Source organism: Bos mutus, chromosome 3, assembly GCF_027580195.1.
Source record: "Bos mutus isolate GX-2022 chromosome 3, NWIPB_WYAK_1.1, whole genome shotgun sequence".
Lineage (NCBI taxonomy): Eukaryota > Metazoa > Chordata > Mammalia > Artiodactyla > Bovidae > Bos > Bos mutus.
The window spans coordinates 5869525-5897289 of NC_091619.1; the positions used below are offsets into that span (position 1 = coordinate 5869525).

The following is a 27765-nucleotide window of genomic DNA, read 5'->3' on the forward strand; positions in this document are numbered from 1 at the left end:
CATTGTTTTATTGCTTGGGGGCACGTCTCACGCTTCTGTTGCATGGTTTTGTTGCTAAGCAAGCCTGCTTGGCTTTGTGGCTAAGCAAACCTGTTTTTTTGGATAATCTTTAATTCCGTCTAGTCAAGGCTATGGTTTTTCCTGTGGTCATGTATGGATGTGAGAGTTGGACTGTGAAGAAGGCTGAACACCGAAGAATTGATGTTTTTGAACTGTGGTGTTGGAGAAGACTCTTGAGAGTCCCTTGGACTGCAAGGAGATCCAACCAGTCCATTCTGAAGGAGATCAGCCCTGGGATTTCTTTGGAGGGAATGATGCTAAAGCTGAAACTCCAGTACTTTGGCCACCTCATGCGAAGAGTTGACTCATTGGAAAAGACTCTGATGCTGGGAGGGATTGGGGACAGGAGAAGAAGGGGACGACAGAGGATGAGATGGCTGGATGGCATCACTGACTCGACGGACATGAGTTTAAGTGAACTCCGGGAGTTGGTGATGGACAGGGAGGCCTGGCCTGCTGCGATTCATGGGGTCGCAAAGAGTCGGTCACGACTGAGCGACTGAAATGAACTGAACCCGTATTTTTTTCTACTTACAATCCCCTAGTGAGAGTCACTATTTAATCACCTCCTTTGTCCCTTTACTCTGTCCCTATCAAAAGCAAGCTTTCCTGCATTTCTTCTTAGTGAAAGTGAAGTCGCTCAGTCGTTTCCGACTCTTTGCGACCCCATGGACTGTAGCCTACTAGACTCCTCTGTCCATGGGATTTTCCAGGCAAGAGTACTGGGGTGGTTTGCCATTTTCTTCTCCAAGGGATCTTCCCGACGCAGGGATCGAACTCAGGTCTCCTGCATCCCAGGTAAGCAGATGCTTTACAGTCTGAGCCAGTAGGAAGCCTGCCCCCGCTAGGCCCGCCTCCTTCGGCCGGCAGGATTGGCTCTTCCCCTATTTCCGGCTTCTGGGACCTCCCTCCCCACCCCGCCCCAGGAGACGGTTTCCGGTGTCATGGCGGCGTGAGGTCCCGGCAGTCAGTGAGGCGGCTGCAGGCCCGTCCCTGCGGAGCCGCTGGTCCGGCAGGCGGGGATGTGACCGCAGGCCCTGCCGGCCTGCCCCGGGCGTCGAGTCAGCTCCGTGTCAGCCCCCTCAGTCCGCACCGATGGCGGGATCCGGCTGCGCGTGGGGCGCGGAGCCGCCGCGGTTTCTGGAAGCCTTCGGGCGGCTGTGGCAGGTACAGAGCCGCCTGGGTAGCGGCTCCTCGGCCTCGGTGTATCGGGTGCGCTGCTGCGGCACACCCGGCTCGCCCCCAGGAGCGCTGAAGCAGTTCCTACCGCCAGGAACCACCGGGGCTGCGGCCTCGGCCGCCGAGTATGGTTTCCGCAAAGAGAGGGCGGCGCTGGAGCAGTTGCAGGGTCACAGGAACATCGGTAATTGCCGCTGTCTCCCTTCTTGTCTTGCCCAGGTCCCAGTTTTAGCGTGCTGTCTCTCAGCCTGGCGTTCCGTCTTCCGTCTTTTAGGCTGGAGAAGTGGGTCTTGTCCTGTACTCATCACCGGGTACAAGGCCGTTTCCCATCCCCCTTTCACTCTGCAGTACGGGGAAGATTGTCTGCTTTGCTCGTAGTAGATGCTCAGTAAATTCTGTTTTGCTTCAGTTCTCATTAGAGAATGTTGCACAGAGAATTGTCTTCTCAAGTGAAAGGAGGTGTATCTTTAGTAGATTGTCATCTCTTGTACGGAAATTTTTGAATCTTTGCACACCAGTGAAAAATGGGAAATATTTCTCGTACTTGTGACGTCAGTACTAATAACTCGTATAGGTTGTTCTTGATACATATTTGGTATGGATTTGGGAGAAATGACTCCTAAATTTTACATAGGTGTTCGTATGGAAGTGTGAAAATTATACATGTGAACTTTATACTTTTAGCCAGGTAAGACCATGTTTCATCATTCAGATATTTAGAATGTAAGATATATAATGATTACTGGTGATTGATCTACGAAAACAGTTTTCATTCTTATTATACCAACAGAGAGCTTGTAATTAGTTATGGCTTTATAAATGTCTTACTTCCCGGCAGACATGATCCATATTTAATTTAAAGAGTGACCTCTTTAATACTGCCATTTAAAGAAGAATGTCTTAATACTAGTGTTGCTTTTTTTTCCCTTTTCTTTTTCAAGGGTTGCCAAATGGTGTATATAACCTGGCTATTTAGGAGGGAATTTTTTTGGCCTAAGGACTTGATGAATCTCTACAAGATTGTTAAAATGTCATCTTGAATGTCTTAATCTCTCCTTTTAATATTTAGATAATAGAGCGCTATTCTGAATCAGGAAAGGATTTTCAGTTTTGATTTTCCGTGTTGTGACATTTAGGTTAAGAGTACTTAGTATTTGGATTTTTCTTCTGATCAGTTTTGCTTGGCACCCTAAGTGCATATTCACCCATCACTGAGTGCTTGGGAAACAGTTTGAATTATTGTGTCATATTTAATATCTTTTAGTAGTAATCTGCTGCTGAAGGTCATCTCATCTTATTTTGTTAAAATAACCGAGTTGCCCAAAAATCTTACTCATGAGAAAAATAAATCATAGCGGCTTGCTCATTAAAGTTACCCTTCTCTAGACTCCCCCCGATATTTATCTACTTTAATAGTCACTCATTCTGAGTCTGGTTTTTAAACTATTGTAATTAATTTCTTTTCTAGTGACTTTGTATGGAGTCTTCACAATCCACTTCTCTCCAAATGTGCCATCACGCTGTCTGTTGCTTGAACTCCTGGATGTCAGTGTTTCGGAATTGCTTTTATATTCCAGTCACCAGGGTTGTTCCATGTGGATGATACAGCATTGTGCCAGAGATGTTCTAGAGGCCCTTGCTTTTCTTCATCATGAGGGTTATGTCCATGCAGACCTCAAGCCACGTAACATATTGTGGAGTGCCGAGAATGAATGTTTTAAACTCATTGACTTTGGACTTAGCTTCAAAGAAGGCAATCAGGTAAGACATACTTTCTCTCCCGAGCTCCTCAATGGTCTAAAACAAATATTTTTAAATAACAGAGGTGATTTAGTAGAGACTTAAGAGATATTTGGGGCTTCCCTGATGGCTCAGATGGTAAAGCACCTGCCTGCAATGCAGAAGACCCAGGTTCAATTCCTGGGTCAGGAAGATCCCCTGGAGAAGAGAATGGCTGCCCACTTCAGTATTCTTGTCTGGAGAATTCCATGCACAGAGGAGGCTGGCAGGCTGCAGTCCATGGGGTTGCAAAGAGGCGGACACGACTGAGTGTCTAATACGCGTGTTTGAGTCAGGTAGGGAGAGCTAATACAAGACGGCTCTGAAATTTTTAAAAGTACTTTACACAGAACACTGTTTTTCTTTGAGCGTTTGGTTAGTTGTTGAATTACTGTTACTGATGTCTTCAGTCTTGGGACTCGAATGGAAGAACTCACATGACAGTTCTGGCAAATGGCCCATTCTCCATAGTTTGTCTGCTCTTTGCAGAGTGTCCTTATTTTTCAGCAGTGCCTCATAGGCAAGAGAGTATCTAAAGAAATGAGCAGTTGTATGGAAAGTGTGCAGCTTGCCTTTGAGAACTGTCCAGTTAATGAACGAAAGAATTATGATCGCCAAGGACTAAAAATTCTGGCATTTAGTGTGACATTGGCTTATCACACATTCTGAGAGGTAAATACACTGTAGAGATGGCTGGAAGGTGGGCAGTTTTTGATTGGTTATAATACTTACTCGTTTTCTTTAGGATGTAAAGTATATTCAGACAGACGGGTATCGGGCTCCGGAAGCAGAACTGCAGAATTGCTTGGCCCAGGCTGGCCTGCAGAGTGATACAGAATGTACCTCAGCTGTTGATCTGTGGAGCCTAGGAATCATTTTACTGGAAATGTTCTCAGGAATGAAATTGAAACATACAGTCAGATCTCAGGAATGGAAGGTAAACTGAACCTGTGTTTTGCTTTCAGGTCCTTAATCCCAGTGTAAGAGTACTCAATTTATAATGATTTTCGTTGAGGTCTCTGATTGCTTTATTGCCTCCATATTCCCCTTACTACCTTTAATGCTACTTACTCCTCAGTCCCATAGCTACAGATGCGCTAGGGAGCATTGCATGCTCACTGTTTTTAGCTGAGGCCTGGCATGTTGTAAGTGCTTAATAAAGTGTTTGAATGAATGCCTTTTCCTGAGGAAGCAAAAGTGGTTTGTTTAGTAAAGTAATTGTATTACATTCTAAAATATTACTAATACAGTAGTATTCTGTGAGGATTGTTAGAATGGATATTGGTTATTTACACGTGAAAACCTGGGGGCACGAATATGTAAAACCAGTAGCTCAAGGTCATACAACTGGATGTTCTGCCCCTCGTAGTCAGAAGTTCAGTGTTCTGTCCACAGTTCCACGCTGCTTCCTATTTGTGCTCTATATGTGAACTGTCCTGAGAAAGTGACTGCTGCTTATAACATTGTTTGCTTGGGAACATGGGTTGTAAGTTCCAACTGACATAGGAATTTACTTTGTGCATATTTGTGAGTTAAGAATTTTTTCAAATGTATTGGGGCTTGAATGTTGTGGTGGTATCAGTCTCTTTTAGACTAGGTGTTTGAAAAGCAATACAGTGTTTAGGAATTACTGATTTTGATAAGAAGCAAGTATTTTTTTAAGCATATAATACTTAGTGTGTGGCTGCTACAGAGTTTTATTTCTCTTAAACCCCTAGTCATCTAGGTCTGTTGAAACAGTTCTTGGAAGGAATACTTTAATAGGCTAGTAGTTGTACCTTACATTTGGCAAAAAAAAATGCTGCTATTGGAGTAAAACCAGTATCACTCTTTGTCATTAGTACCTGCACACAGTCCAGTGTACTTTGGGGGTACTTTCTCTAGTGCTTATACAGATAAACACATCAATTTCCTGCATTAGGCTTGACTCACTTTGAATTCTTTGGACTTTTTCTGCTTAGGACAGGGCCAGTTAGAATTAGATCACATTCAGTGATCTAGTTAATTATTAACTTAGGCATTTAATTTTTTTTCTTTTTTGATGAAATTTAGAGGCTGATGTGTATTAAAGCAGTCCCCACTATTTGCCCCCTAGATAAAAATATCATTCTGTATTTTATCACTTTCTGTGGAGGCACAATTACCAAATATGAGCTTAGGCTCTGAAGTTAAATCTCTAGGGTTTATATCTTCCCTTCACCTCTAAGTGACTTATTTAGGTTTACTAAACTGTGGTTTACTTTCAGTAAAATGATGATAAGGGTGTTGAAATGATATCTAATTCTTAGCATCGTGTGTGGCCTGTGGTAAGTATTGACACTTGGTGGTGATGATAAATTGAGTGTTTTGACTCATGTACACCTTCCATAGTGCTCCTGGAGAAAACGTAATGCTCCACAAGGATTTAGGTGTGAATAATGTGACAGGCGCAACTTTAAAATTCTGCCCTGGTTTCTCCTTGATAGTTGATTTTATTCCATCTGAAAACCAATTGAGGACTCATTATGAGGACACTCTGACTCACCTAGCACACGTTTATTTTCTCAGTTTGCGTTAAATTACGTTTCTGTGTGGTTGCTTGGTATTTGTTTCTTTATTCATTCACCTAGTAAATGTTCACACAGTGTTAGATACTGAGAATGGAGAAAAAATTCCTCTTCTCTAGAAGTTTTATAATAATGTATGCAATCTCCTTCGTAAAGATTATAATCTTTTAGAAGAGAGTGTTTTCTGTTATATTTAACTTATCAAACTGTTCAGTGCTGTGTGCCTAGTACTCAACAAATAAGGACTGAACTGGATAACCAAAGAAGGACTTTTCTGTCTTTTTAGGCAAATAGTTCTGCTATTATTGATCACATATTTGCCAGTAAAGCAGTGGTGAATGCCGCAATTCCAGCCTATCACCTAAGAGACCTTATCAAAAGGTACATTACATGTACTTTAAACTTGCTTTTTTTCCTGAAGGGATTTATATTATTTTCTGGTTTGCTTAGTCATGTACAGGTTTTGCTTCCTTAGAATTAAAAATCTTTAGATATTCTATACAGACTGGTTTCTAATAAGAAACAAAGTAGTCAAGTCATTGTAGTAAATTTATTTTCAAAAGAGTGTTCTTTTTTTCATGGCTAGTACCAGGTATCAGGCTCTTACGCTGTTCAGTGGAAGATAGATGACGAGTCACTGTATGTTGGGCCTTCTGTAACGCTGCCAGTTCTGAAAATGGAGAATAGGTGTTTAAAGAGTCTTTACTAACTAAAGACCAAGTTTACTTTGGAACGCCAAAATAATGTTTCATGTAAAGTAATTATATATTATACTTTAAATAATTACCATTGAAAACTTTGGGGACAGATAGAGTGTTTCGCTTTCACCCATTCCCCGTAGTGGTAACATCTTAAAAATCTGAGTACAATGTCAAGACTGGGAAATTGATATTACAGTACATAGAACTCAGATCTCACCAGTTTTACGTGTACATATTTGTGTGTCTGTGTGTATGTTTTACAAATTACAGTAGTTTTAAGCAGCTGCTAGTAGCTGATACTAGATATTGCATGTTGCATTTTACATTGAAAAGAGGCAGTGTAAAATTACATTATAGATTCTAGGATAGAAGTCAAATTATATCATGGATTCTAAGATAGACTTAGAAGTCTCAGTTTTAGCATTGACTTTGTCATTTAGCTTGAGAGTTTTTTTTGTTTTTAATGATAACTTTATTCTTTTTCTTTCTGCAACTAATACTAGATTTGGAAGCTATAAAAAATTGTGATGAGAAATTATAAGCTCATTTTCTAGTGTTAGCACTTTGCTCTATTTCTTTTCAGTATTTTCCTTCGTATTTTGTTGTGTATGCATGCAAATCATTCAGACCTTTCTTTTTTTAGACTAAAACATAAATACTGAAAAAAAATGCATAGCTTAGTGAATACTTAGGAATATTATTATATCTACCATTTAGGTTGAGAAATAGAACTTTACCAGCCACTGTAGAAGTCCTCTGTGTACTCCATCCCAATTGCAAGCCCCTTCTTCCTCCTTAAAGAACCGCTGCCCTGATTTCATGGTTATTACTTCCTTGTTTTTATTATAGTTCTGTTACCTAAGTGTGCATCCCTAAATACTATAGTTTAATGTTGCTCTTCTGTTAAGAACACTTTTAAGTTTCATTTACTTTAAAAGGTCCCTTTCCATCTCCTACCCTCCTTTTCCCTTGTTTATTTGTTGAACAGCCTGGATTGCTGACTCAGTATAGTTGTCCACAGTCTGAATTTTACAGATGGTGTTATTGTAGTATGGTTTAACATATTGCCCTATTTTCTGTAAATTGGTGGTTGTATATATGGTACTGTGTTTTTTTAGGTTAGCACATAAGGTGGCTATCTCCATTTGATGTGTTAACAGCTGTTAATACTCAATGCCTAGATCCATTACTTTGTTAGGAATTGTAGAACAGTGATGTTCTTAGTCTCCTCGTTTCGTTAACTAAAGATGAAATAAACGCTTGGTTCTCTTAATTAGCTTGTTTTCATAATGAATTGGTTCCTTATCATCTTTCAAAGTGGATCATTTCCTTTTTGAAAGGTCAAAATATCAGTATTAACTAATGAATCTAAATATATTTGGTATAGTTCAATCCGTTGCAGTTCTTATCCTAATTGAAACTGAAATTATCTCATCTTTGATGAATGTGAGGCTCTGCAGGTTAGCTTTGGCATACCTTGCTATCTTTTATAGCTTCATCACTATCTGGTATGAGAAGATGTTTCCAGTTCAAAGTATACATTTCCTGCTCCAGACTTAGAAGTAGCCATTTCTCCAAGAAGCCTGGTTTCTTTTAGTAGGAAGTAGTGTTTCCCGCAGTCTGGGATGTGAGGCCATCTGGTTGTGACGTCTGTCACCCTGTTCAGCTAAACTGGCTGACTGGGCAGGTGTCTCCTCCCTCCCGCACAGCTCCATGTGCGGCCCCCCCGAAGCTGTTCGCTGGGTCGAAGTGGATGACCATCCCCGATAGAAGAGAACCAGTCTTTGGTCAAGGGTATATGAGTAGCTGTGCTGTCTGCTAGAACCTCCAAGTAAAAGGCACTCAATCGTGTCTGAGTCTTTGCGACCCCATGGACTGTACAGTCCATGGAATTCTCCAGGCCAGAATATTGGAGTGGGTAGCCATTCCCTTCTCCAGGGGGTCGTCCCAACCCAGGGATCGAACTCAGGTCTCCCACATTGCAGGTGGATTCTTTACCAGCTCAGCCACCAGGGAAGCCCAAACAAGCTCTCAAAACCATAGTCTGGGTATTAAGAATACACATCGCTGTTGGGGGGGTGATTGATTCTAGGCCTGTTAAGTGGGTGGAGTTCGCACTGACATTTCTCATTTAAGTTCAGTACCACAGCGTTTTTACTTCTGTTGTATACCTCTTTGCTTTTATGTCAAGAATTCTGGTTCTTAAGGACAAAGAGAATGCCAGATTAGAATATTTCGTTGTTACTCATTTGCTTTATTCCACATTACACTAAAACAGTCTCAATAATAGTGCTATAGTAAGATTACTGAAAACAGTTGGTTTTGCATATGCTCTTCCTATTCTCCCATTTGAAAAATAGTTATAACCGTGTTGTCAGATTATATGGCTATTACATGCTATGCGCTCTTTATTTTTCAAACACTCTGATTTAGTCTTAGTTCTGTGTGTAACTAGATATTTAATGTTCATCACTGGTCCTTGTATTCTAATCATTTTAGTGTACTTAAGCTTGTTCTTTTGATTGTAGGATTAATATTCTCTGAGTTCGTGCTTGTTAATAATAGTTAAACTGTGTTATTACACTTGAAAGTCTGTTTACTGAAGTCGCTCAGTCGTGTCCGACTCTCTGCGACCCCATGGACTGCAGCCTCCCAGGCTCCTCTGTCCATGGGATTTTCCAGGCAAGAGTACTGGAGTGGGGTGCCATTTCCTTCTCTAGGGGATCTTCCTGACTCAAGAATTGAATTGAACCTGGGTCTCCCGCATTGCAGCGGACGCTTTACCCTCTAAGCCTCTGTTTATCTGAGTATAAAAATCCTTGGCAGACATTTTTCTTGAACATTTTAAACATATTACAGTTGATCCTTGAATAGCATGGGTTTGAACTACATGAGTCCATTTATACACAGATTTTGTTACTACATCATGTGCAGTTGGTTGAATCTGCGGTGCAGAACTGTGGATACAGAGAAACTGGATATGGAGGGCCAGCTCTAAGTTAAATGGATTTTCAGCTGGGGAAAGGGTGTACTCCTAACCTGAAGTTGTTCAGGGGTCAACTGTAGTCCATTTTCTTGTAGCAAATAGTGTTGCTGTTGAAAGCAGAGTGCTGATGACACTTTGTTTTTAAGTAATTTGGTCTTTTGGTGTAAATGCTGCGAGGATTTCATGTTTTTGTTAAAAGTCTAGTGATTTTACCAGAATAATAGATTTTGATTGCTTTGGGTCTGAATTCTCAGGAAATATGTAGTTTTAGATCTTTTTGTTTGTTGTATGAAAGTATTCTTAAGTTACAATTCTTAGTGTTTGTTCCATTACTTTGCTTTTTTTTCCCTTCAAACACTCCCATTCTATATGCATTATTAATAGATTTTCTCTGACTATTCAGTGTTATCACTCTCTTGAATAGTTTTTTATTTGTTTTATCATTTCTTTTTGATTTAACAATTTTTCCTCCTTTCTGGACATCATCTTTTGTTTTTATTCATCGTTATGTTACTTCTAGCTTAAGCTTAGTTTATGTAATGATTTTTTTCCTTTTATTCCTAATTCTTTTAGTTACCTGATTTTTGATATTTTCTAATTTTGATTTATGTTACTCTTTAATATCTTGTATATCTGTAAAAAATGCCTTGGCCTCATTTTCAGATGGTTGGTTATGGTGTTCCTGTGTGTTGTGGTCATGTCTTTCCTGCATGCATTTGTTGTCTGAGGGCAGGTTATTTTGCAGTCTTCTTTCCTTGTCTAGTAACTTGGTTATAATACTTTGTATGTGGCTCATTTTTATGCGAAATTCATTTTCCTAAATTTAGGAAGGTGTAGCTTTTCTAACTCGGAGAAGGCAATGGCACCCCACTCCAGTACTCTTGCCTGGAAAATCCCATGGATGGAGGAGCCTGGTGGGCTGCAGTCCATGGGGTCGCTAAGGGTCGGACACGACTGAGCGACTTCACTTTCACTTTTCACTTTCATGCATTGGAGAAGGAAATGGCAACCCACTCCCGTGTTCTTGCCTGGAGAATCCCAGGGGCGGGAGAGCCTGGTGGGCTGACGTCTATGGGGTCGCACAGAGTCGGACACGACTGAAGCAACTTAGCAGCAGCAGCAGCAGTGTCTAGATTACTTCAGCCCCCTCAAATCTTACAGAGGACCCCTTGTATTCATTTGTAATGTGCAACCCCTAGTTGAGTTTAAACTGCTTTTCTCAAATTGGTTTTTTGTGCTTTCTAGTGAATACCTGTTTTGGGGGATTATTTTTTCTCTGGGTCATCAGATTAATTGTTGTTTCTCAGAGAAAGAAACAAACAACGCAAGAAGTTCCGTCTTCATAGATGCCCATATGGTACAAGTCTTACTGCTGTTGATGGTTTATCCCTAGCCACTCGGATTTTGTTGTCTAGTGAGGTTACTTACTTTTGTTAGAGATGTTGTCCATAGATTGTTTTTATTTTGCTATCAAGATGCTTTATTATTAGGAGGCTTTAATAAGACAAAAGTCATCTCACCTCTTTTTTTTTTTAATTCAATTACCGTAAATCTATGTCTAGCTTTTTTTCAGTTAGTGTTACAGAATGTGGATCATTTTCCTATGTTGTGTTTATTAATCAAAAACATTTTACATTAAAATATAGTAGTATGTCTTAGGTATGTATAATAATTTACTGAACTGTTTACTCATAAATGGCATTAATATTTTTGTAGTTGAATGATTCAGAAAGTCATGCTAATATAATTAATGTTGTGGTGAATATTTAGACGTTTTTATTTTCTTTATTGGTTATATTTTCAAAAGATTTGATGTAAAGATACCTATTTTTGTGTTTTAGCATGCTTCATGATGATCCAAGCAGAAGAATTCCTGCTGAAATGGCATTGTGCAGCCCATTCTTTAGCATTCCTTTTGGTAAGTTGTATACATCTTTATTTTTTCTTGGTTATTTTATAATCAAATAAGATATCAGAACTAATTTATATTCCCAAGCTCCTTTGTCTAATATTCATCAGTTTATTGGGGGAGTTTGCATTTAATCATGTTGTAATGAATTTAACAGCCCCTCATATTGAAGATTTGGTGATGCTTCCTACGCCAGTGCTAAGACTGCTGAATGTGCTGGACGATGATTATCTTGAGAATGAAGAAGAATATGAAGGTCAGGGCTTCCTAAATTTTATTTTAATGTGTCTTTCCTGTGTAGAATAGACATACCGTTTCATAGCATTCTCATATTTTGCTAGTTTATATAGTGAGGATATTGAACTATATGATCTCTAAAGTACACTTACTTTTGACTCCTGCTGTATATTTAATGTGTCCCCCACCAGTTTCCTATGAGAAAGCTCTAAGCCCCAGTGTGATAGACTTGGAGACTTTAGGAGGTAATAGGGTTAGATTAGGTCATGAAGCTGGGGCCCTTCTAATGGAACTGAGTGAGTGAGTGAAGTTGCTCAGTCGTGTCTGACTCTGTGACCCCTTGGACTGTAGCCGCCCAGGCTCCTCTGTCCATGGGATTCTCCAGGCAAGAATACTGTAGTGGGTTACTAGCAGCCTTTAAAACAGAATAGACAGGAGAGCAGTCTTTCTCTTTCTCCTCTTTCTGTCTTTGCCCATGTGAGTATCCAGCAGGAAGGCAGCTGTCCACACCCAGGCAGCAAATCTGCCTGCACCTTGATGTTTGAATTCCAGCCTTCAGAACTGTGAGAAACAAATGACTGTTGTTGAAGCCACTCAGTGTGTGGCATTTTGTTACAGCAGTCCCAGCAGACTGGAACAGTTCCTAAGGCTCTTTCAACTCTTTTACATCTGATAAACCTTTACTAAATAAAGAAAGAAGATTATCTTTCCCAGCAACTTCTTTCTTTCTGTCTGTGCTAATCTGCGCTACGCTTTCACTTCTTTTTAGCTCTTATTTATTTATTTTGCTTTTAACAATTCATTGACTCAAAACATATTTACTGAGTATGCACTTGCCACTGTGGATTTATTTCCTGTCTTTAGTGTAATAGGGGAGACAGTTCTATAAACAACTACAAGTATATAAATGATTACTTATATAAATCTGAAGGTTATGGTAAAGTACTGAGCAGAGAGGAGGGCTATTTAACTCAGTCTGAGTGATGCATGAATAGACATCTCTACAGACGTATAATATCTGAGTTCTGTTAGTAATTGAAGTTGCTTGACTAAAAGTTGAGGGGTTGAGCTAAAAGTAGCTCAGAGACACAGAGATGAGAGAAAATGTGGCATATTCAGAAAACAGTAAATTGTTTGGAATGGCTGTATCTTAGGATATTTAACAGTCAGTTAAAGCTAAAAAGGTAGCCAGAATACAGGTATCTAATAGACTTGTTTGATACGTTTGAGAATTTGGACTTTAATCCCAGAGATAGTAACACTGGAATGTAAATTACACAAAAGAACTTTGTATCAGGGGTAGAATAGTTCCTGGCTTCTGATGAGTATTCAATAAATATTTGTCCATTGTAAAATGCAATAAAGAGCTGTTAAAATTTAAACTAGGAGAGTGTTATAGTCAAACTTGGGTTTAATAAGAGCATTCTGGAAGCAGAGTGGTGAATGGACTAAAAAGCAGGACCAAACTTAGAAATATCAATTGTGCGTATGCTAAGTCGCTTCAGTCTGACTCTTTGCAACTCTGTGGACTGCAGCCCTCCAGGCTCCTCTGTCCATGGGATTCTCCAGGCAAGAATACTGGAGTGGGTAGCCATCTCCTCTTCCAGGGGATCTTCCCGACCCAAAGATTGAAGCCAGGTCTCCTAGGTCTTCTGTGTCTCCTGCATTGGCGGGTGCGTTCTTACCACTTCCCCGACTCGGGAAGTTCAGAAATAGCAGTTGCTTAGCACTGAACATTTTCTTTGTGGAAAATTAAACCATTACTGATGGAGCTAGTTTTACCACACTGTTTCTTGTAAGGGTAAATCATTTTATGTCCCTCAGCTTAATATAGTTACCTAACAAATGAAACAAACCTAATTTCTTTGAATCTGTGACAGTTGTAGGAATCTCCAATCTATACTTTTTAGGATGTCTTTTTATTTGAAATAATATTCTTACCCTCATTATTGTTTTGGAATTCCCAGGTAGCTCAGTTGTAAAGAATCCCCCTGTAATGCAGGAGTGAAGTGAAAGTCACTCAGTCATGTCTGACTCTTTGCAACCCCATGGACTGTATAGTCCATGGAATTCTCCAGGTCGGAATACTGGAGTGGGTGAAGTAAAGTGAAGTCACTCAGTCGTGTCTGACTCTTTGTGACCCTAGGGACTGTAGCCTACCAGGCTCCTCCATCCATGGGATTTTCCAGGCAAGAATACTGGAGTGGGTAGCCTTTCCCTTCTCCAGGGGATCTTCCCACCCCAGGGATCAAGCCCAGGTCTCCTGCATTGCAGGCAGATTCTTTACTAGCTGAGCCACAAGGGAAGCCCAAAAAGGGGTCACTGCGGCTGCATGGGCCAGGAAATGAACCTGGGCCTCCCTCATGACAGGTGAGAATTCTACCGCTGAACCACCCATGCGCAGTTTGGGTTCAGTTCCTACGCTTGAAAGATTCCCTGGAGAAGGAAATGGCAACCCACTCCAGTATTCTTGCCTGGGAAGTCCCATGGACAGAGGAGCCTGGCGGGCTGCAGTCCATGGGGTTGCAAAAGAGTTGGATACAGCTTAGCAGTTAAACAACAACAGCATTGTTTTAATTAGGTCATTTACAGTAGTTCTAAATAATCTCTTGACATCTATTTCAAATTATTAAGTCTTTTAAGTGTCTACCTACTGTATTTAAGTGTCTCCTGATCATTTTGATTGCTGTAAAATTCAAGTGTGAACTTTCTTGAGTAAACCTTAGGGTAGACTGTGTCTGTTCTTTCCTGTGTATCTTGCTGTGTAACACCTTTTTTGCTACTTCTAAATACATTAAGCATTTAAATGCTGACATGTTAATTTAAACATTTAATGGCATTTAAACATTTAAATGCTTCAGTTCAGTTCAGTCACTCAGTCGTGTCCGACTCTTTGCGACCCCATGAATCGCAGCACGCCAGGCCTCCCTGTCCATTACCAACTCCCAGAGTTCACTCAGACTCACGTCCATCGAGTCAGTGATGCCATCCAGCCATCTCATCCTCTGTCGTCCCCTTCTCCTCCTGCCCCCAATCCCTCCCAGCATCAGAGTCTTTGCCAGTGAGTCAACTCTTCGCATGAGGTGGCCAAAGTACTGGAGTTTCAGCTTCAGCATCATTCCTTCCAAAGAAATCCCAGGGCTGATCTCCTTCAGAATGGACTGGTTGGATCTCCTTGAAGTTCATGCTATTAAGTCTTAATATTTAAGAGTCGTACATGAACTAAAGTGCAACAGACTTTTTAGTAGCATTAAATACCTTTGTCAGTTCTGATTAGCAAGGTCAGCTTCAGATTACACTAGTTTTGGGTAAGCTTGCCTTGCTGGAAATCATGTGAGGACAGCTGTTTTGTAATCTTGATGGCAGCGGGGAAGAAGTTAGATTTGAACCTTCCACTGAGACCAAAATGAATTGCAAGTTTTGTATATATTAGAGTATTAAAACAAGGAAGTAGGAAGAGGGTGGGGAGGGAAGGAAAAAGGGCAGGCAGGCAGGAGAGAGTAAAGGAAAAAAAATTAGCTAAAAAATCATAGGAGATTAAAATACACATATTCTTGGAGTGGAGAAGGCACAGTGTGCACTAGTGTGCACAGAACTCAACATACTGATTCAGCAAATTTTACCGTGACGTGAACCGCCGTAGACAAAATATTTACAGTTCTTACCACAGAAAGAACCCCTGTAACGCAAGCCAATAGATAGTGGATAAAGGACACAATTTATATGAAAGAATGTACAATATATCTCACACACATATTTCATTCTCATTTGTTGAAATATTAATACTGTACTCTGATATCTTTGTCACTTGTCACATTGACAGTGAAGATGTGGGTAAGGTATAGGAAAACATATTCTCATATGTCACTGGAACCTATATGAAAAGCCAATTGGTAACTCTAGCAATTACAAATTCATATGAATTTTGACCTAGCAGTTCCATTTCCAAAAAGTTAATTTAGAAGTACACAAGTGAAATGAGATGTATATACAAGTTTATCTGTTACAGTATTGTTTATAATGGCAAGCAGTTTCAGAATAGTTTAATTATTCATCAGTAGGACACATTAGATAATTTATAGAATGAAATATTAAATCACCATAAAAATAAATGAGAAAATTTTGTGTAATGATATCGAAAGGTCTAAAAATGTAGTTTTAAAAAAGATTGGAACTTTTTATTTAAAGCATATATGATTATGTTTGCTTGTGTAAGCTTATAAAGTTTATGGAAGGTTACAGAAGAAGCTAATAACGCTTATTGTCTTCAGGGAGGGGAACAGAATGACATTTTGGAAAGTTGCAAGAAGACTTTTCTTTTGGATTTCAAATTATTTGAATGTATTAACTAAAACAGATTTAAAATATAAAAAAATCATTAAATGCATTACATTTATATTATTCTTAACTTAAGCATAATTTTAAAAATTACAGAAAATGATTTCATTACCTAGTTGTGTATTCTTGAATTTAAAATCTGAAAATAATGAATGCTCGCAAATTACATCAAAGTGATTACTTCTGTATTTATTAATAACCAGATGTTGTAGAAGATGTAAAAGAAGAATGTCAAAAATATGGACCAGTGGTATCTCTGCTTGTTCCAAAAGAAAATCCTGGCAGAGGACAAGTAAGTGAATATTTTTCATAATTTGAAAATGATTCAGTGGTTATTAAAATCCTGTACAAAATGTTTTAATTTTAAAGAAAGATACATACAAAATGTTGCTAGGAATTAAGAATTTGCATTATCACGGTTTTTACTTTTTTGTACTTCTTTTTTTTTCCAAAAGTTCTATAATATGCATGTACTTTTTATCAGTTAAAAAAAATTTTTTTAAGTTGTTAATCTACTTTTTAAGCCATTGTATACAGCCAGCTGAATCATATGCTAATTTAGGTCAGGGTCAGCTACAGAAATATTTGGCCCAGTTTTTTCTAATTAAGTACAGTAGGAGAACCATTTAGGTTAGGTTCTGATTGTAATAGAATTATCAGTGATAATTTAAACAAGGAAAATGTACTGGACTGAGAATCCTGAAAGCTGAGTTCAAGTTTCAACTTGGCTTGTTTTATGAGGAACCTTAGTTTTTTAATCTATAGAATGTATAGGCTAAAAGTATGATCACAGTTTTTGAAGAAAACTCTGTGATCCTAAATTAAGTCTTTCTTTTATCTGTAGGTTCCCCCCCCCCCCGAAAATAGAATATTGTTTGATTCTGTTTCTTAATCTTAACATCACTGACATTTGAGCTCGGTAATTCTTTGTTTGGGGAGCTGTCATGTATGTTACAGGATGTGTAACATCGTCCTTGGCCTCTGCTTACTGGATTAGCCTCTTTCCACACTCCTTCTCAGTTGTGACACCGGAAATGTCTCTAGACAGTGCCAAATGTCCCCTGGTGAAATCACCTCTGGTTGTGGATTTTGTCTTTCATGGTTAAATATTAGGAAAATTCTTGGCAACTGAAAAAAAGTGAAAGAAATTTCACTCTCGTCTTAATGAAAAGTTATTATTGCCAGTCTAGTTATAACAGCATTTACCTCATTCAGTGTCAGGAGCATACTAATAGCTGCATCCTTGCTGTTTATTTATTCAGCCAGTATTTATTGAGCATAACAGGTAGGATACAACAGTGAATGAAGCAGACAAAAGAATGTATAATGATAAGCGCTATGGAGAAAAGGAGATTGGAGTAGAGATATAAAGAGTGCTGTGGAGGGGTGGATGGCAGTCTTAAATAAGCAGGTGAGGAAGAACATAATGGATTACACTTGAGACAAAATTTGAAGGAGGTAAGGAAGAGAATTCTAGCAAAGAGAACAGCAAATTTCAAGGCCCTGAGTATTCCCGGTAGGTTTGAGAAGGGCAGTGTGGCTATGCAAAATGAGAAGAATGGAGTATAATGGGAGATTAGATCAAGGAAGTATGGGAGTATAGGACAGATCAAGGAACGAGAAGGAAAGGTATTGGAAGATTTTGAATTAAGAATTAACATGATCGGACTCAATCTGAGTGGCAAAATAGAGAAACAGGAAGAATCTTTTCAGGGCAAAAGTGTCCATCTTGTAGCCTACCAGGCTCCTCTGTCCGTGGAATTTCCCAGGCAAGAATATTGGAGTGGGTTGCCATTTCTTTCTCCAGGAGATCTTGCTGACCTAGGGATTGAACCCGGGTGATGAAAAAAATAAGTTTGACTGAAAAGAGTAACAGCAGCGTGGTGCAGCTGAAGCGGCTGGGCCTGTACCCGAAGGTCACTGGGCCAGACCGTCTCTGCCGTCAGTGTAGCTTTGGGCTTCCCTGGAGGCTCAGCTGGTACAGAACCCGCCTGCAGTGCAGGGGACCTGGGTTCCATCCCTCGGTTGGTAAGATCCCCCGGAGAAGGGAATGACTACCCACTCCAGTATTCTGGACCAGAAAATTCACCCCTACACATTCCATGGGGTCACAGAGTCCAGCATGGCTGAGCAACTTTCACTTTTACTTTCATAAGCAAAGAGACACTGGCTTTATCAGTGCTGAAGAATTGATGCTTTTGAACTGTGGTGTTGGAGAAGACTCTTAAGAGTCCCTTGGACTGCAAGGAGATCCAACCAGTCCACCCTAAAGGAAATCAGTCCTGAATATTCCTTGGAAGGACTGGTGCTGAAAGTGATATTCCCAATATTTTGGCCGCCTGATGTGAAGAACTGACTCATTGGAAAAGACCCTGATGCTGGGAAAGATTGAAGGCAGGAGGAGAAGGGGGCAACAGAGGGTGAGATGGTTGGACGGCATCATTGACTTGATGGACAGGAGTTTGAGTAAGCTCTGGGAGTTGGTGATCCTGGACAGGGAAGCCTGGCGTGCTGCAGTCAATGGGGTCACAGAGTTCGACACGACTGAGCAACTGAACTGAACTGACACGACTGAGCAGAAAAAATAAGCTTCTTTATCAACAAAAGAAATAAGCTTCTAAGTGGAGAGTGAATGTAACTTTTGATAAATTCTTAAAATCACAGATTTAACTTCTTTCAGTTATTGAAGATGTTGCCTAGTTGGTAAAGTCAGCATGAATTTTTCAGTTCAATCATGTTAATTTTTTAAGGAATATTCAAAAGATACTGGAAAATAGAAAAATTCTTACAATTATAAACAGTAGTCAAGATTAAAATGATAGAACTCTACTGTAATTAATTACAAAATAAGTTATAAAATGTGTTTCCTCTTTATTTAGTTTACAGTGATAGAATGTGTAAAACTGTAGGTTATCTATGAAGCAAGGAGTAAGATAGGAAGCATTGTATTTCTTCTATAAGTGCATGTCTACTCATTTATTGAACTTTGGTCAGTAGATTTTGGAGTAATTACTAATCAGTTTAAAAAATCAGGAAGAGCTTCATATTCTCATTGGACATCATCTAATCTTCCTTTTATATTTAATGAAGAAGTATTTATTGCTAGAAACTATAGCTAAACACATTGGTTTTTGGAAGAAAAGGAGATATAAAATATCAACTGTATCTAAGATGAGTAAAATGAGCATCAATTTTTAGCACTGGATGGTCTCAAACTTTGTCTTTAAGAGTAATGCATAGAACAGAAGAGGCAGAATCAGTTCTACATGTCCATTTTACAATATTAATGAATTCGGAAAATCCCATCATAAGCCAGAATGTCCTAGGTCTCCTTGTCACACTTCATCCTTAACAGAAATATTTGCGTGACCAGTCATAGGCAAGGCATGAAACTTTGTTTACCAATGCAGGCAGAGTTCATTAAAAAAAAGAAAAAGTATTGGATTTAAAGTTGTTTCTTTTTATATACTGGAAGTTTTTATGCGATTGGGAAATACTTTGATTTTTCAGCTAGGAAAAGGGCTCCTAAGAGAGGGGAAATGAAAAGGGAAAACCTGCCTGAACTTACAGGTAGATCCAATTTTAGGAAAATGTACAAATGAAAGTTAAGAATCTGGAGATTGATGTCTGTCTGTTCTTGCCTCCACTTTGAAAGTCTCTGAGCGTCCTAGGATGCTCGCATCTCAGTTTGAAGAATATTGACGTAACAAAGGAGGCATCCAACTGAGGTGGGAGAGGCAGTTCTTTCCTGGTTCACATACTTAACACAGTAACTGAGCAAGTCATTGCACTTGCTTGTAACTGTTGCTTTAGATTGTCACAATAAATTAAATTAGACTAATAAAGGAAGGTATTTCAGCTACCTCGGAGGAGGTAGTGGCCCCCCACTCCAGTACTCTTGCCTGGAAAATCCCATGGACGGAGGAGCCTGGTAGGCTGCAGTCCATGGGGTCGCTAAGAGTCGGACACGCCTGAGCGACTTCACTTTCTCTTTTCACTTTCATGCACTGGAGAAGGAAATGGCAACCCACTCCAGTGTTGGTGGGCTGCCGTCTCTGGGGTCACACAGAGTCAGACACGACTGAAGCGACTTAGCAGCAGCAGCAGGAAAGGAAATTACCTAGTTTTAAATTTCTTCCTTACTACAGTTATGAGACACACAACACACACACACACACACACAGAGGAAGTTGGGAGACACACAACACACACACACACACACAGGAAGTTGGGAGACACACAACACACACACACACACACACACACACACAGGAAGTTGGAGAAGCACTGTTCTGAAACAGTTTTGATGAAAATGAAGTTACTTTGTTTTCTCTATTCTCTTACAGGTCTTTGTTGAGTATGCCAATGCTGGTGATTCCAAAGCTGCTCAGAAATTACTGACTGGAAGGATGTTTGATGGAAAGTTTGTTGTGGCTACATTTTACCCACTGAGTGCCTACAAGAGGGGATATCTGTATCAAACTTTGCTTTAATCAGTAACCTGAGGACTGTTTCCTGTTTCTCCTCTTCCATCTCCTGGGTTATTCTACATCTGAATGCAGGAGTACCCCCCTTACTATTTTAAGGGAATACTTTGTATCTTTATTCAATCCTGCTAATGTGCAGCCATTGCTCAAGCAGTGACTGGGTTGCAGACATTAGGCACTGCTTAGGACAAGCCCTTTTAGCTATTCATTGAGGGGTTTTAGAGCATCCATGTGGGCATCTTTTATTTGTGCAGTAGGGCAAGTGCTGCTCTTCAGTATGTAACTTAAAAAGATACTTTTTCATGTGATCATGAAGCAGGGATGAATACTATCCTGTCATAGGAATATTAACAAATTTGTTAGCATTGGTGACATCACCTACAGATTATTCCTTTATGTTGTTAGGTGGTTCTTCCTTATTGATATCCGTAGTTGGCACTGGATGTTCTCGGTAATTCTAAGTAATTGTCAAGCAGCAGTTCCCTACTGTGTTCTTAACACTGAGTTATGATTTTTTTTAAAGGAGTACTGTAGTACTGAATATTCCTTTAAAGAAACTGCGGTGAGCCTATCTATATATTTTTTTTTTAATTAAGGCTTTTAAAATAGAAAGCTGATGCTTGATCTTGCACAATTTTTATGTCTAGTATGTATGCTCGAGTGAGTGTGCAGGTATGAAAGGTTAGAGAATATTTGAGTAGCATTCTTTATAGTGTGAATCTTGTGGGTTAATACAGTCTATGCCCATTTCTTCCCTACCTGTTTAATGTCTATAAGATTTAGGATACAGGTTTTTTGGGAGTTGGTGTGTCTGAAACAATGAAATGAGAAAATAGTCCATTCCTGAGAGGCCCAGAACACACAAGTCTAGACTGGATTACATTGAACCTCTCTTAAAGTAAGAAAACTCTTGTAAGAGTTTTGGTATACATAGATTGCCCCATCTTTCAGGGTCTGATTTCGACCCTGTATTAGCTCATCTGTTTTGTACTGACTCTTCTAGGATCATTGTTAAGATTTCTCAAGATAGAGTTCTGCCTACTATGATGGAAAATTTATATTGATTAAAAAGAAAGAATTAGTTGTTCAGTGAAGGGAAAAGAAAAAACAATAGGTGAAGGGTGCATAATCAAGGATTCTTTATTCTTCCTTTTTCTCTCATCTCCGTCCCACACCCTCTTTTCCTCTTCCTCCATTCTTTGTCTATCCTTAGCTGAAGAGAAGTTAGAGGAAAGCATCCTAGCTGGTCAGGTGGTCTGACTTTTGACTGCAAGGAAGTTAAGAAAGGTGTAGCTATAATAAGGTGGAAGTAGAAAGAAAGAAAAACTCATGAAGAATTCTTAAAAAGATTTATAGCAATCTAACGTGACCCCAGGTAGAGGCTACTAGTATTCATGAGTTCATGGGTACAGGTTGATTACATGCTCTTAGGAATTCTAATTATGGATTCCTCTCACTTTACAGTAGATTGTCTTCAGAGATTTAAATCTTAGGAAATCTTTATAAAGCACTGATTATACAAAAAAAGTTATATACAGGTTATGAATTTTTTGTTTTCATAACTAAATGAAAATTTTATTTATTTATTTATTTTCCTAAGGAAAACACTTTTCTATCTTGCCCTGCTGGAAGGCTCCTCATATGGTTTTCCCTGTGGGTGCCATGCAGGTTATTGAGAGCCCAGTTAAGAATTGACGTCTTAGAGGATGAATTATTTTACCCTGTTCACACAGTTACTATTTGATATTTTAGTTAATCATAGTTACCTAATTCTTCAGAACTCTCTTTAATATTTATTATGAAGCCAAATTTGGTATAAGGAGGATAAATAATGACTTGCCAAAAGACCTTGTGGCCTGGTGCCCGAGGGAAAATTGTATAAGTAGCTTCTAATATGTGCCCTGAGGAGGAAGAGCTATTGTTTTTCATTTTGGCCCTTTCAGAGGTTTATTAGCTGGTTTGGTTTCAGGTGAAAATTGGAGAGAGTATTATGGAGACCTGAGCTTTCCTAAAACATAAATGTTTGTGTGGGTGCAGCTTCTGTGGTGATTAAAAGCACCAGGTCCTTCCGTACAGACTGATGAGCACAGTGCATATGAGCTCTTTTCAGGGCAAGTATTCTGGTTAGCACGTACACCTTTCTCATTTCCCTTCCCCACCGCACCAAAAAGAAAAGTCCTTACAAATAAACTGCAGGTAGGCTTCTAAGCTTAATGATGCAGTGTGCTGCTAACATCTTGATGCTGAATTTCACAGCATTCTTTGATCGTCTTATTGTTGATGTATTCATCATGAGTATATGTAGTGTTTAACACTGTAGAATTCTATTACAGAAGATGCTAACTAGATTTTAAGTGTGCTGAGGAAATAACTGATGAGCCTAAGTAATCATGCATTGAATTAAATGTTTTATATTTGAGCCACAAAATTGAAAAAAGATGCCTCTTTTGATTTAAATTGTTATTTTATAGCTCTTAGCCCGTTACTACCAAAGATGACATTTGCAGATTTTTCCTCCCTCTTCTAATATTATAAGAAGTTTAATCTTGCTAACTTTTTAAAACCTGAACCAAATATTAAAAGATACAGTTTTCATCATCCTTTAGGATGAAATACGTACACAGAGATTTTGATTTCTTGAAGTTTTAAAAAAATTTCTTTTGGAGAGGTAGGGTAAACATAACAAAGGTTCATGTTCACTTAACCCCTACCAGTTTGGGAAAATTTTATCTCAGGTAATTTTTCTTTCCCTAAATTAATATCTGTACTTCCTTCCTTCCCTCTTGCCTTCAAGTTTCTTCTTTATTGTCCCATGATGTTGTCCTGGTACATTTTTGTCCCAGAAAAGGCATGTAAATTGATTATTCTGTAGGAAATCTTTGGTTCTTTGGAAACATATTTGGAGGAGGTGGCTAGTTGGCCACTTTCGAAACTTTAATGCTGTATTTAGAGAAGAATAAATGGGGTTGGATGCCTCAGTAAAAGATAGCACTAGCCAAAAGAAACTATTTGCTGCATTTTAAAGGCATAATAACAAAATGAGCCTCTTGCAATAAGAGATCGATCGCATTTATTATTACTGGATGTCTTCCTTGTTTTGTGGCCATCAGATAGCACATCTTTAGGAAAAAAGTTTCTCTGCTATGCCTCGAGCCACTGCTATGGCTGCTTTTAGAACAAAACCATAAATACAGTTTTTCTCATCCTTCTCCCTGTTTTCATTGAAACAGGTATTGCCTTCTTTTTAAAGGTACTCTGGCTGCTAAATAAAAGAGTGCTGAGCTATGTTAAATTAGCCTTTAAAAAAAATCTGAATTATTATTTAACTTCTCTTCTAGAATCATGTTACTTGTACTTGCAAATTTATTATAAGGAATGTTGCCAGAAAGAGTGCTGCCGTGTAAAGGAAGTAGAAGAGAAACTATAGGCTAAAGTTTGTTTCTGTCTTAGTTCACTGGGCTTCATGCTGGTAAGGGAGTCAGTTACCTTTCTGGAATAAATTGTAGCCAGAGTTACAATACTCAGATGCTGTGTTATGACTCATTTGAGTTATTTCTCAAATGCAGGTAACTGACATTTTGGCATCATTTTCTTAGGCTTTTATCCTAACCATATAAAATTAGGCCTAGCTTACATAATTTCTGCTATTAGTTATACTTGGCAGCGTGACATTTTATTTTTTATAATTTAATGAAAATCAGCACCATAGTAGCTGATGGTAATTATACTGACATAGTTACTGGGTGGGGGTGGGGGAGACACTCAGTAACCACATGTTTTACCTGGCCTTTCATGCAAGGGTACGTGCTAGGTGGCTTTATTCAGGTTAGGGTACAGATGGACTCACATCATGACTTTTAGTCTGGTGGATGTGTAGACACTCAAAGATTTAAGCAAGTGCCTTGTGTTTCCTGGAAAATATTAAAACTCATTTGGGTGAAACCTTCCCAGATGATAGTAGTTACTGCTCCTTTGCCTTTTCCTTGGAATAGCTTTTAGTTTGAGTCATGTAGTATAAAACTCCAACACATCCTTGGTTTGCCTTTTTTTTTTTTGTATGTGTAAAACTGTTCATATTTGGGTTTTTTCCCCCAGTATTACGTATAATGGAAAGTCACAGTTGTCTAGCAGAATCTAATCCTTCCTTGGATGTAGTTCCATTTTTAATACTACGTTCCTTCTTCAAATCTTACTACTCTAGCTCTCTGATAAAATTAATTTCTTGTTAATTGTGGTCACAATACAGACCAAACTTTGGTCACAGCTCAAAAGAATTTCCATTTCTTAAGGTGCTCAATAAATCACCTTTACTTTTGAAATGTTAGCCTTTTCAGGTTAGGATCCCTTTCTAGCTTTCTCAATGAATAAAAGAATGTTGAATCTCTGTGAAATGGAATTCATCTGAGCCTCTTGTGGTATATTTGGATAAGTTACATTTTCTTAGTGATAGAGGAGTATGGTTTTAGTTTTTGAAGTACCCAAAATTTTAGAGATTTTGTTTTGTTTTAGGTTAGCGTCTTCTGTGACACCACAGGATATGTCATGTTTGTTATCCAGTGTTTTTCACTGGATAACACAGTGAAAAATGTTTTAATTCACACAGTGAGTGACCAGTAGATTAACACAGTGACATGTGATTGACAAGCACTTATGGACATTTAAGAAGGCATACAGTTTTACCTTTTTGCTGCAATTTTGGGCTTTTATAGGAGAAATGGGCTGTAAAAGAAGTACCTGTAAACCAGAGAGCATTTAGGAAATTGTTTATGGGTGGTCATGAAGGTGATCTTCAGGATATGAGATACATGGTTTACATAACCTTTGTTCTCCTGATGTGAAGTTTGTTTTCATTTTCCTACAACTCAGCACTTTTGTTGTCCATTACTGTTTACTATGTAGAAGGATTAATGTTTTATTTGCTTTATTTGTGCTTTTCAGAGAGTTGTCATAATCATGGCAGTTATGTTTGTGGCACTATCAGTGCCAGAATTCATGGGAAATTTATCAAATGATTGCAAGTTATTCGGCATCCTAAAGGAAACCGAGGGCTTTTTTGAAAGTCATGTATGTTTTATGATTAGCTTTGTGATCAGAGAGAACAGAGCATTCTGTATCGTCTTGCCTTATGTGACTATTGATCCATGTGACTGTTGATCCTTGTTGTGAAGTAAAAGAGCTTATTTTGTTATACTACTTTGTATGATGAACATAAGTCACACTCTGAAGGAAAAAACCCCAAACTGGAGTTGTCAGAATTTTTATTCCTATTTGCAAAACTCTTAGGTAATAACATCAGAGCTATTTCTTATCATAAACTCTTGATTGTCAGCAAGAGAATTATATGTAGTCGGTTCTGTCCCAGTGGGAATTCCCTTCCCTTTCTAAGCTCTCTCCTTAATAGTATTCATGATGTCAGGATAGTGAGTGTGTAAAAGAAAATGTAGTGAGGTGTTCTGTATCACACATCCAAAATCATGCATTTATGGACTCAAAATCTTTTCAGTTTTTTGAATTATCTATAGCTATTTTATTAGCATGGGTTGTCAAAAATCTCCCAGATTTAAGAGTAAAGAAGAGAAAAGTAATATAAACAAAGAGATGAGGGGAAGAAAATGGCTTCCTTTTTAAGGTGTTATTAATTGTTCATATAGTTTATGACCTAAAAATGATATTTATTTTTAAAAATCCAACTTTGGTACCTGTAACATAGAAACATTGCCTTTTCTATACATTCCTCATCATTGTTTGCCCAAAAAATTATTTTAAGAGTGAATGAGACCAGATTAAATATCCATATTCAGTTTGGTCAAATTTTTAAAACTAAATATTTAAATGGGACTCTATCTTTTGTGTATTTGGTATACATCAGCACTTATGCAAATCAAGGATCAGAAAGCAACTGGGGACTAGCCTTCTCTGTTTCCCTTTGCACATGGGGTACAGTGGGTGGCATTAGTATGCACTAGCTGCAGTGTTGTAGCACCTTATGGAAGTAAGTAGTGTTAAGTACAATAAAGAAAAAGTTAAGATGCATCTCTGTGGAATATTTACTTTGCAGAGTGTAAAGCTGTCATATCTCTTTCCAGCAGAATTTAACTCCTTCATTCTTTTTTTTTTTTTTTTTTGAAAAAAAATCTTAAATAATTTAACATTCCTTTATATCCTCCAAACAGTGTCAAATCTGGGGTAGAACAGATTTTTCCCCCCAAAGGACTCCATCTTTGTTCTTTTGTTCACTCTTTGAAATCCAGTTACGATCAATAGATTTTGAGAATTTATGGCTTCCTGTATCGGCACTGGAGTGGTTGGTTGTGAATATTAAAACCTACTACTGTTTTCCCTCAATAACATGTAATAGCTGTGTTCTTGCTTAGAAGGTATGGTTAGAAAAATGTGAACGATCACTTAAACCAAAGCCAGTTATAAGGAGTATTCTCTCCTGTTGGTTTACCTTCACCTCAGAACTACAAGAATATTACAGTACACAACAGCTGTCTGTAACATTTCTACCAGTTGTTTCAGTGGTATTTCTTGGCATTTCTTGGCACTATGGTTCTCTGTTCTCGGTGATGTCTTATTTTTTTGTGATTAAAAAAAAAAATAACTGAGTGGGACTATAAATGTAGATGTGTATCAGTACCAAGAAATTCTTTTCTCAAATCTCTATATTTCTGATTTCTATTCAAGTCTTTTAAACATGTTTTTTCTTGCTGAGTAGCAAAGAACTTTTATTTTCCACTTTCCTATATGCTAAAAATGTATGGACACAGCATTTCAATTAACTGAATTGCATATAGTTTTTTTGCTGAAAACTTTATCTGTAAACACGATTGCCTTGTTCAGTTTTGTTGTAAACTGACTTACCATAAGATGCACTGTTGATATGCTTTTTGATGTGTGTTTGTTTGATAAGGGTGATAAAATAAAGCTTAAAAACAAATGAATTGCTTTTTATATTTCAACTATTTCTGTCTTTAGTATAAATATTCAAGTTTAGATAACAGGTAAGTATACTTATTTTATGATTTAATTTTTACTGAGAGCTACCATTGAAAACTTTTCATGTAGCTTCTTTCATTCATTTCTAAAGAATATAATTTTTCACTTTTGAAAATAGTGCATAAACTGACAATACCAAAATGTAATTTTTTATTTTGGAATAAATGTTTTTGATGATGTAGAAACAGCCTTATCTCATGAAAAGAACCAGAATTCATAATTGAGAAACTTGTGTTCTAATCTTGAATCTTTTATCAAGTTGGATGGCTTTAATCAAGTGACTTAATTTCTGACAACAGAGTGAGATCGTAGGTTCAACCATCAGTGTGGAGCATCTCCTAGATGATGGTACTATTTTAGATTATGTCATGTTTAACGTTCCCTTTTACGTTTATGAAAACTAAAGCCCAAATAGGATAAATAAACTTGCCCAACATTTACTGTGACTTACAGATGGTAATCATATCCTGGTGTGGCATGTTTTTTAGGAAAAAAACCTGGCTGTTCTGTGTGATGAATTCAAGGGAAAGAGACTGCCGAGAAG

At 38.3% G+C, this 27765-nt stretch overlaps 1 protein-coding gene and 2 non-coding genes across 4 annotated transcripts; 2 read left to right on the forward strand and 1 right to left on the reverse strand.

Annotated features, from left to right (window-relative positions):
- Positions 1–991: 991 nt before the first annotated feature.
- UHMK1 (U2AF homology motif kinase 1) lies at positions 992–27166 on the forward strand. Of its 2 annotated transcripts, XM_005890484.2 has the most exons (8): positions 992–1423; positions 2708–3000; positions 3764–3955; positions 5851–5945; positions 11093–11169; positions 11318–11416; positions 15939–16027; positions 20082–27166. In XM_005890484.2, the coding sequence occupies exons 1-8, from the start codon at positions 1156–1158 to the stop codon at positions 20226–20228; spliced, it is 1260 nt and encodes a 419-aa protein (XP_005890546.2). In that variant the 5' UTR covers positions 992–1155; the 3' UTR covers positions 20229–27166. The 2 variants fall into 2 exon arrangements, with proteins under 2 accessions (XP_005890546.2, XP_070222750.1); XM_070366649.1 differs by lacking the exon at positions 11318–11416.
- On the forward strand, positions 3100–3172 carry TRNAC-GCA (transfer RNA cysteine (anticodon GCA)). Its single transcript has one exon. It is a non-coding gene; the product is annotated as a tRNA-Cys (tRNA).
- TRNAD-GUC (transfer RNA aspartic acid (anticodon GUC)) lies at positions 13727–13797 on the reverse strand. Its single transcript has one exon. It is a non-coding gene; the product is annotated as a tRNA-Asp (tRNA).
- Positions 27167–27765: the final 599 nt, after the last annotated feature.

Excerpts from the sequence above, each read along its gene's own strand:
- UHMK1 (XM_005890484.2), top strand. The coding sequence starts at position 1,156 with ATGGCGGGATCCGGCTGCGCGTGGGGCGCGGAGCCGCCGCGGTTTCTG. Across the intron at positions 3,001-3,763 it reads GCTTCAAAGAAGGCAATCAG|GATGTAAAGTATATTCAGAC; the intron begins GTAAGACATACT and ends CGTTTTCTTTAG. Across the intron at positions 3,956-5,850 it reads TCAGATCTCAGGAATGGAAG|GCAAATAGTTCTGCTATTAT; the intron begins GTAAACTGAACC and ends CTGTCTTTTTAG.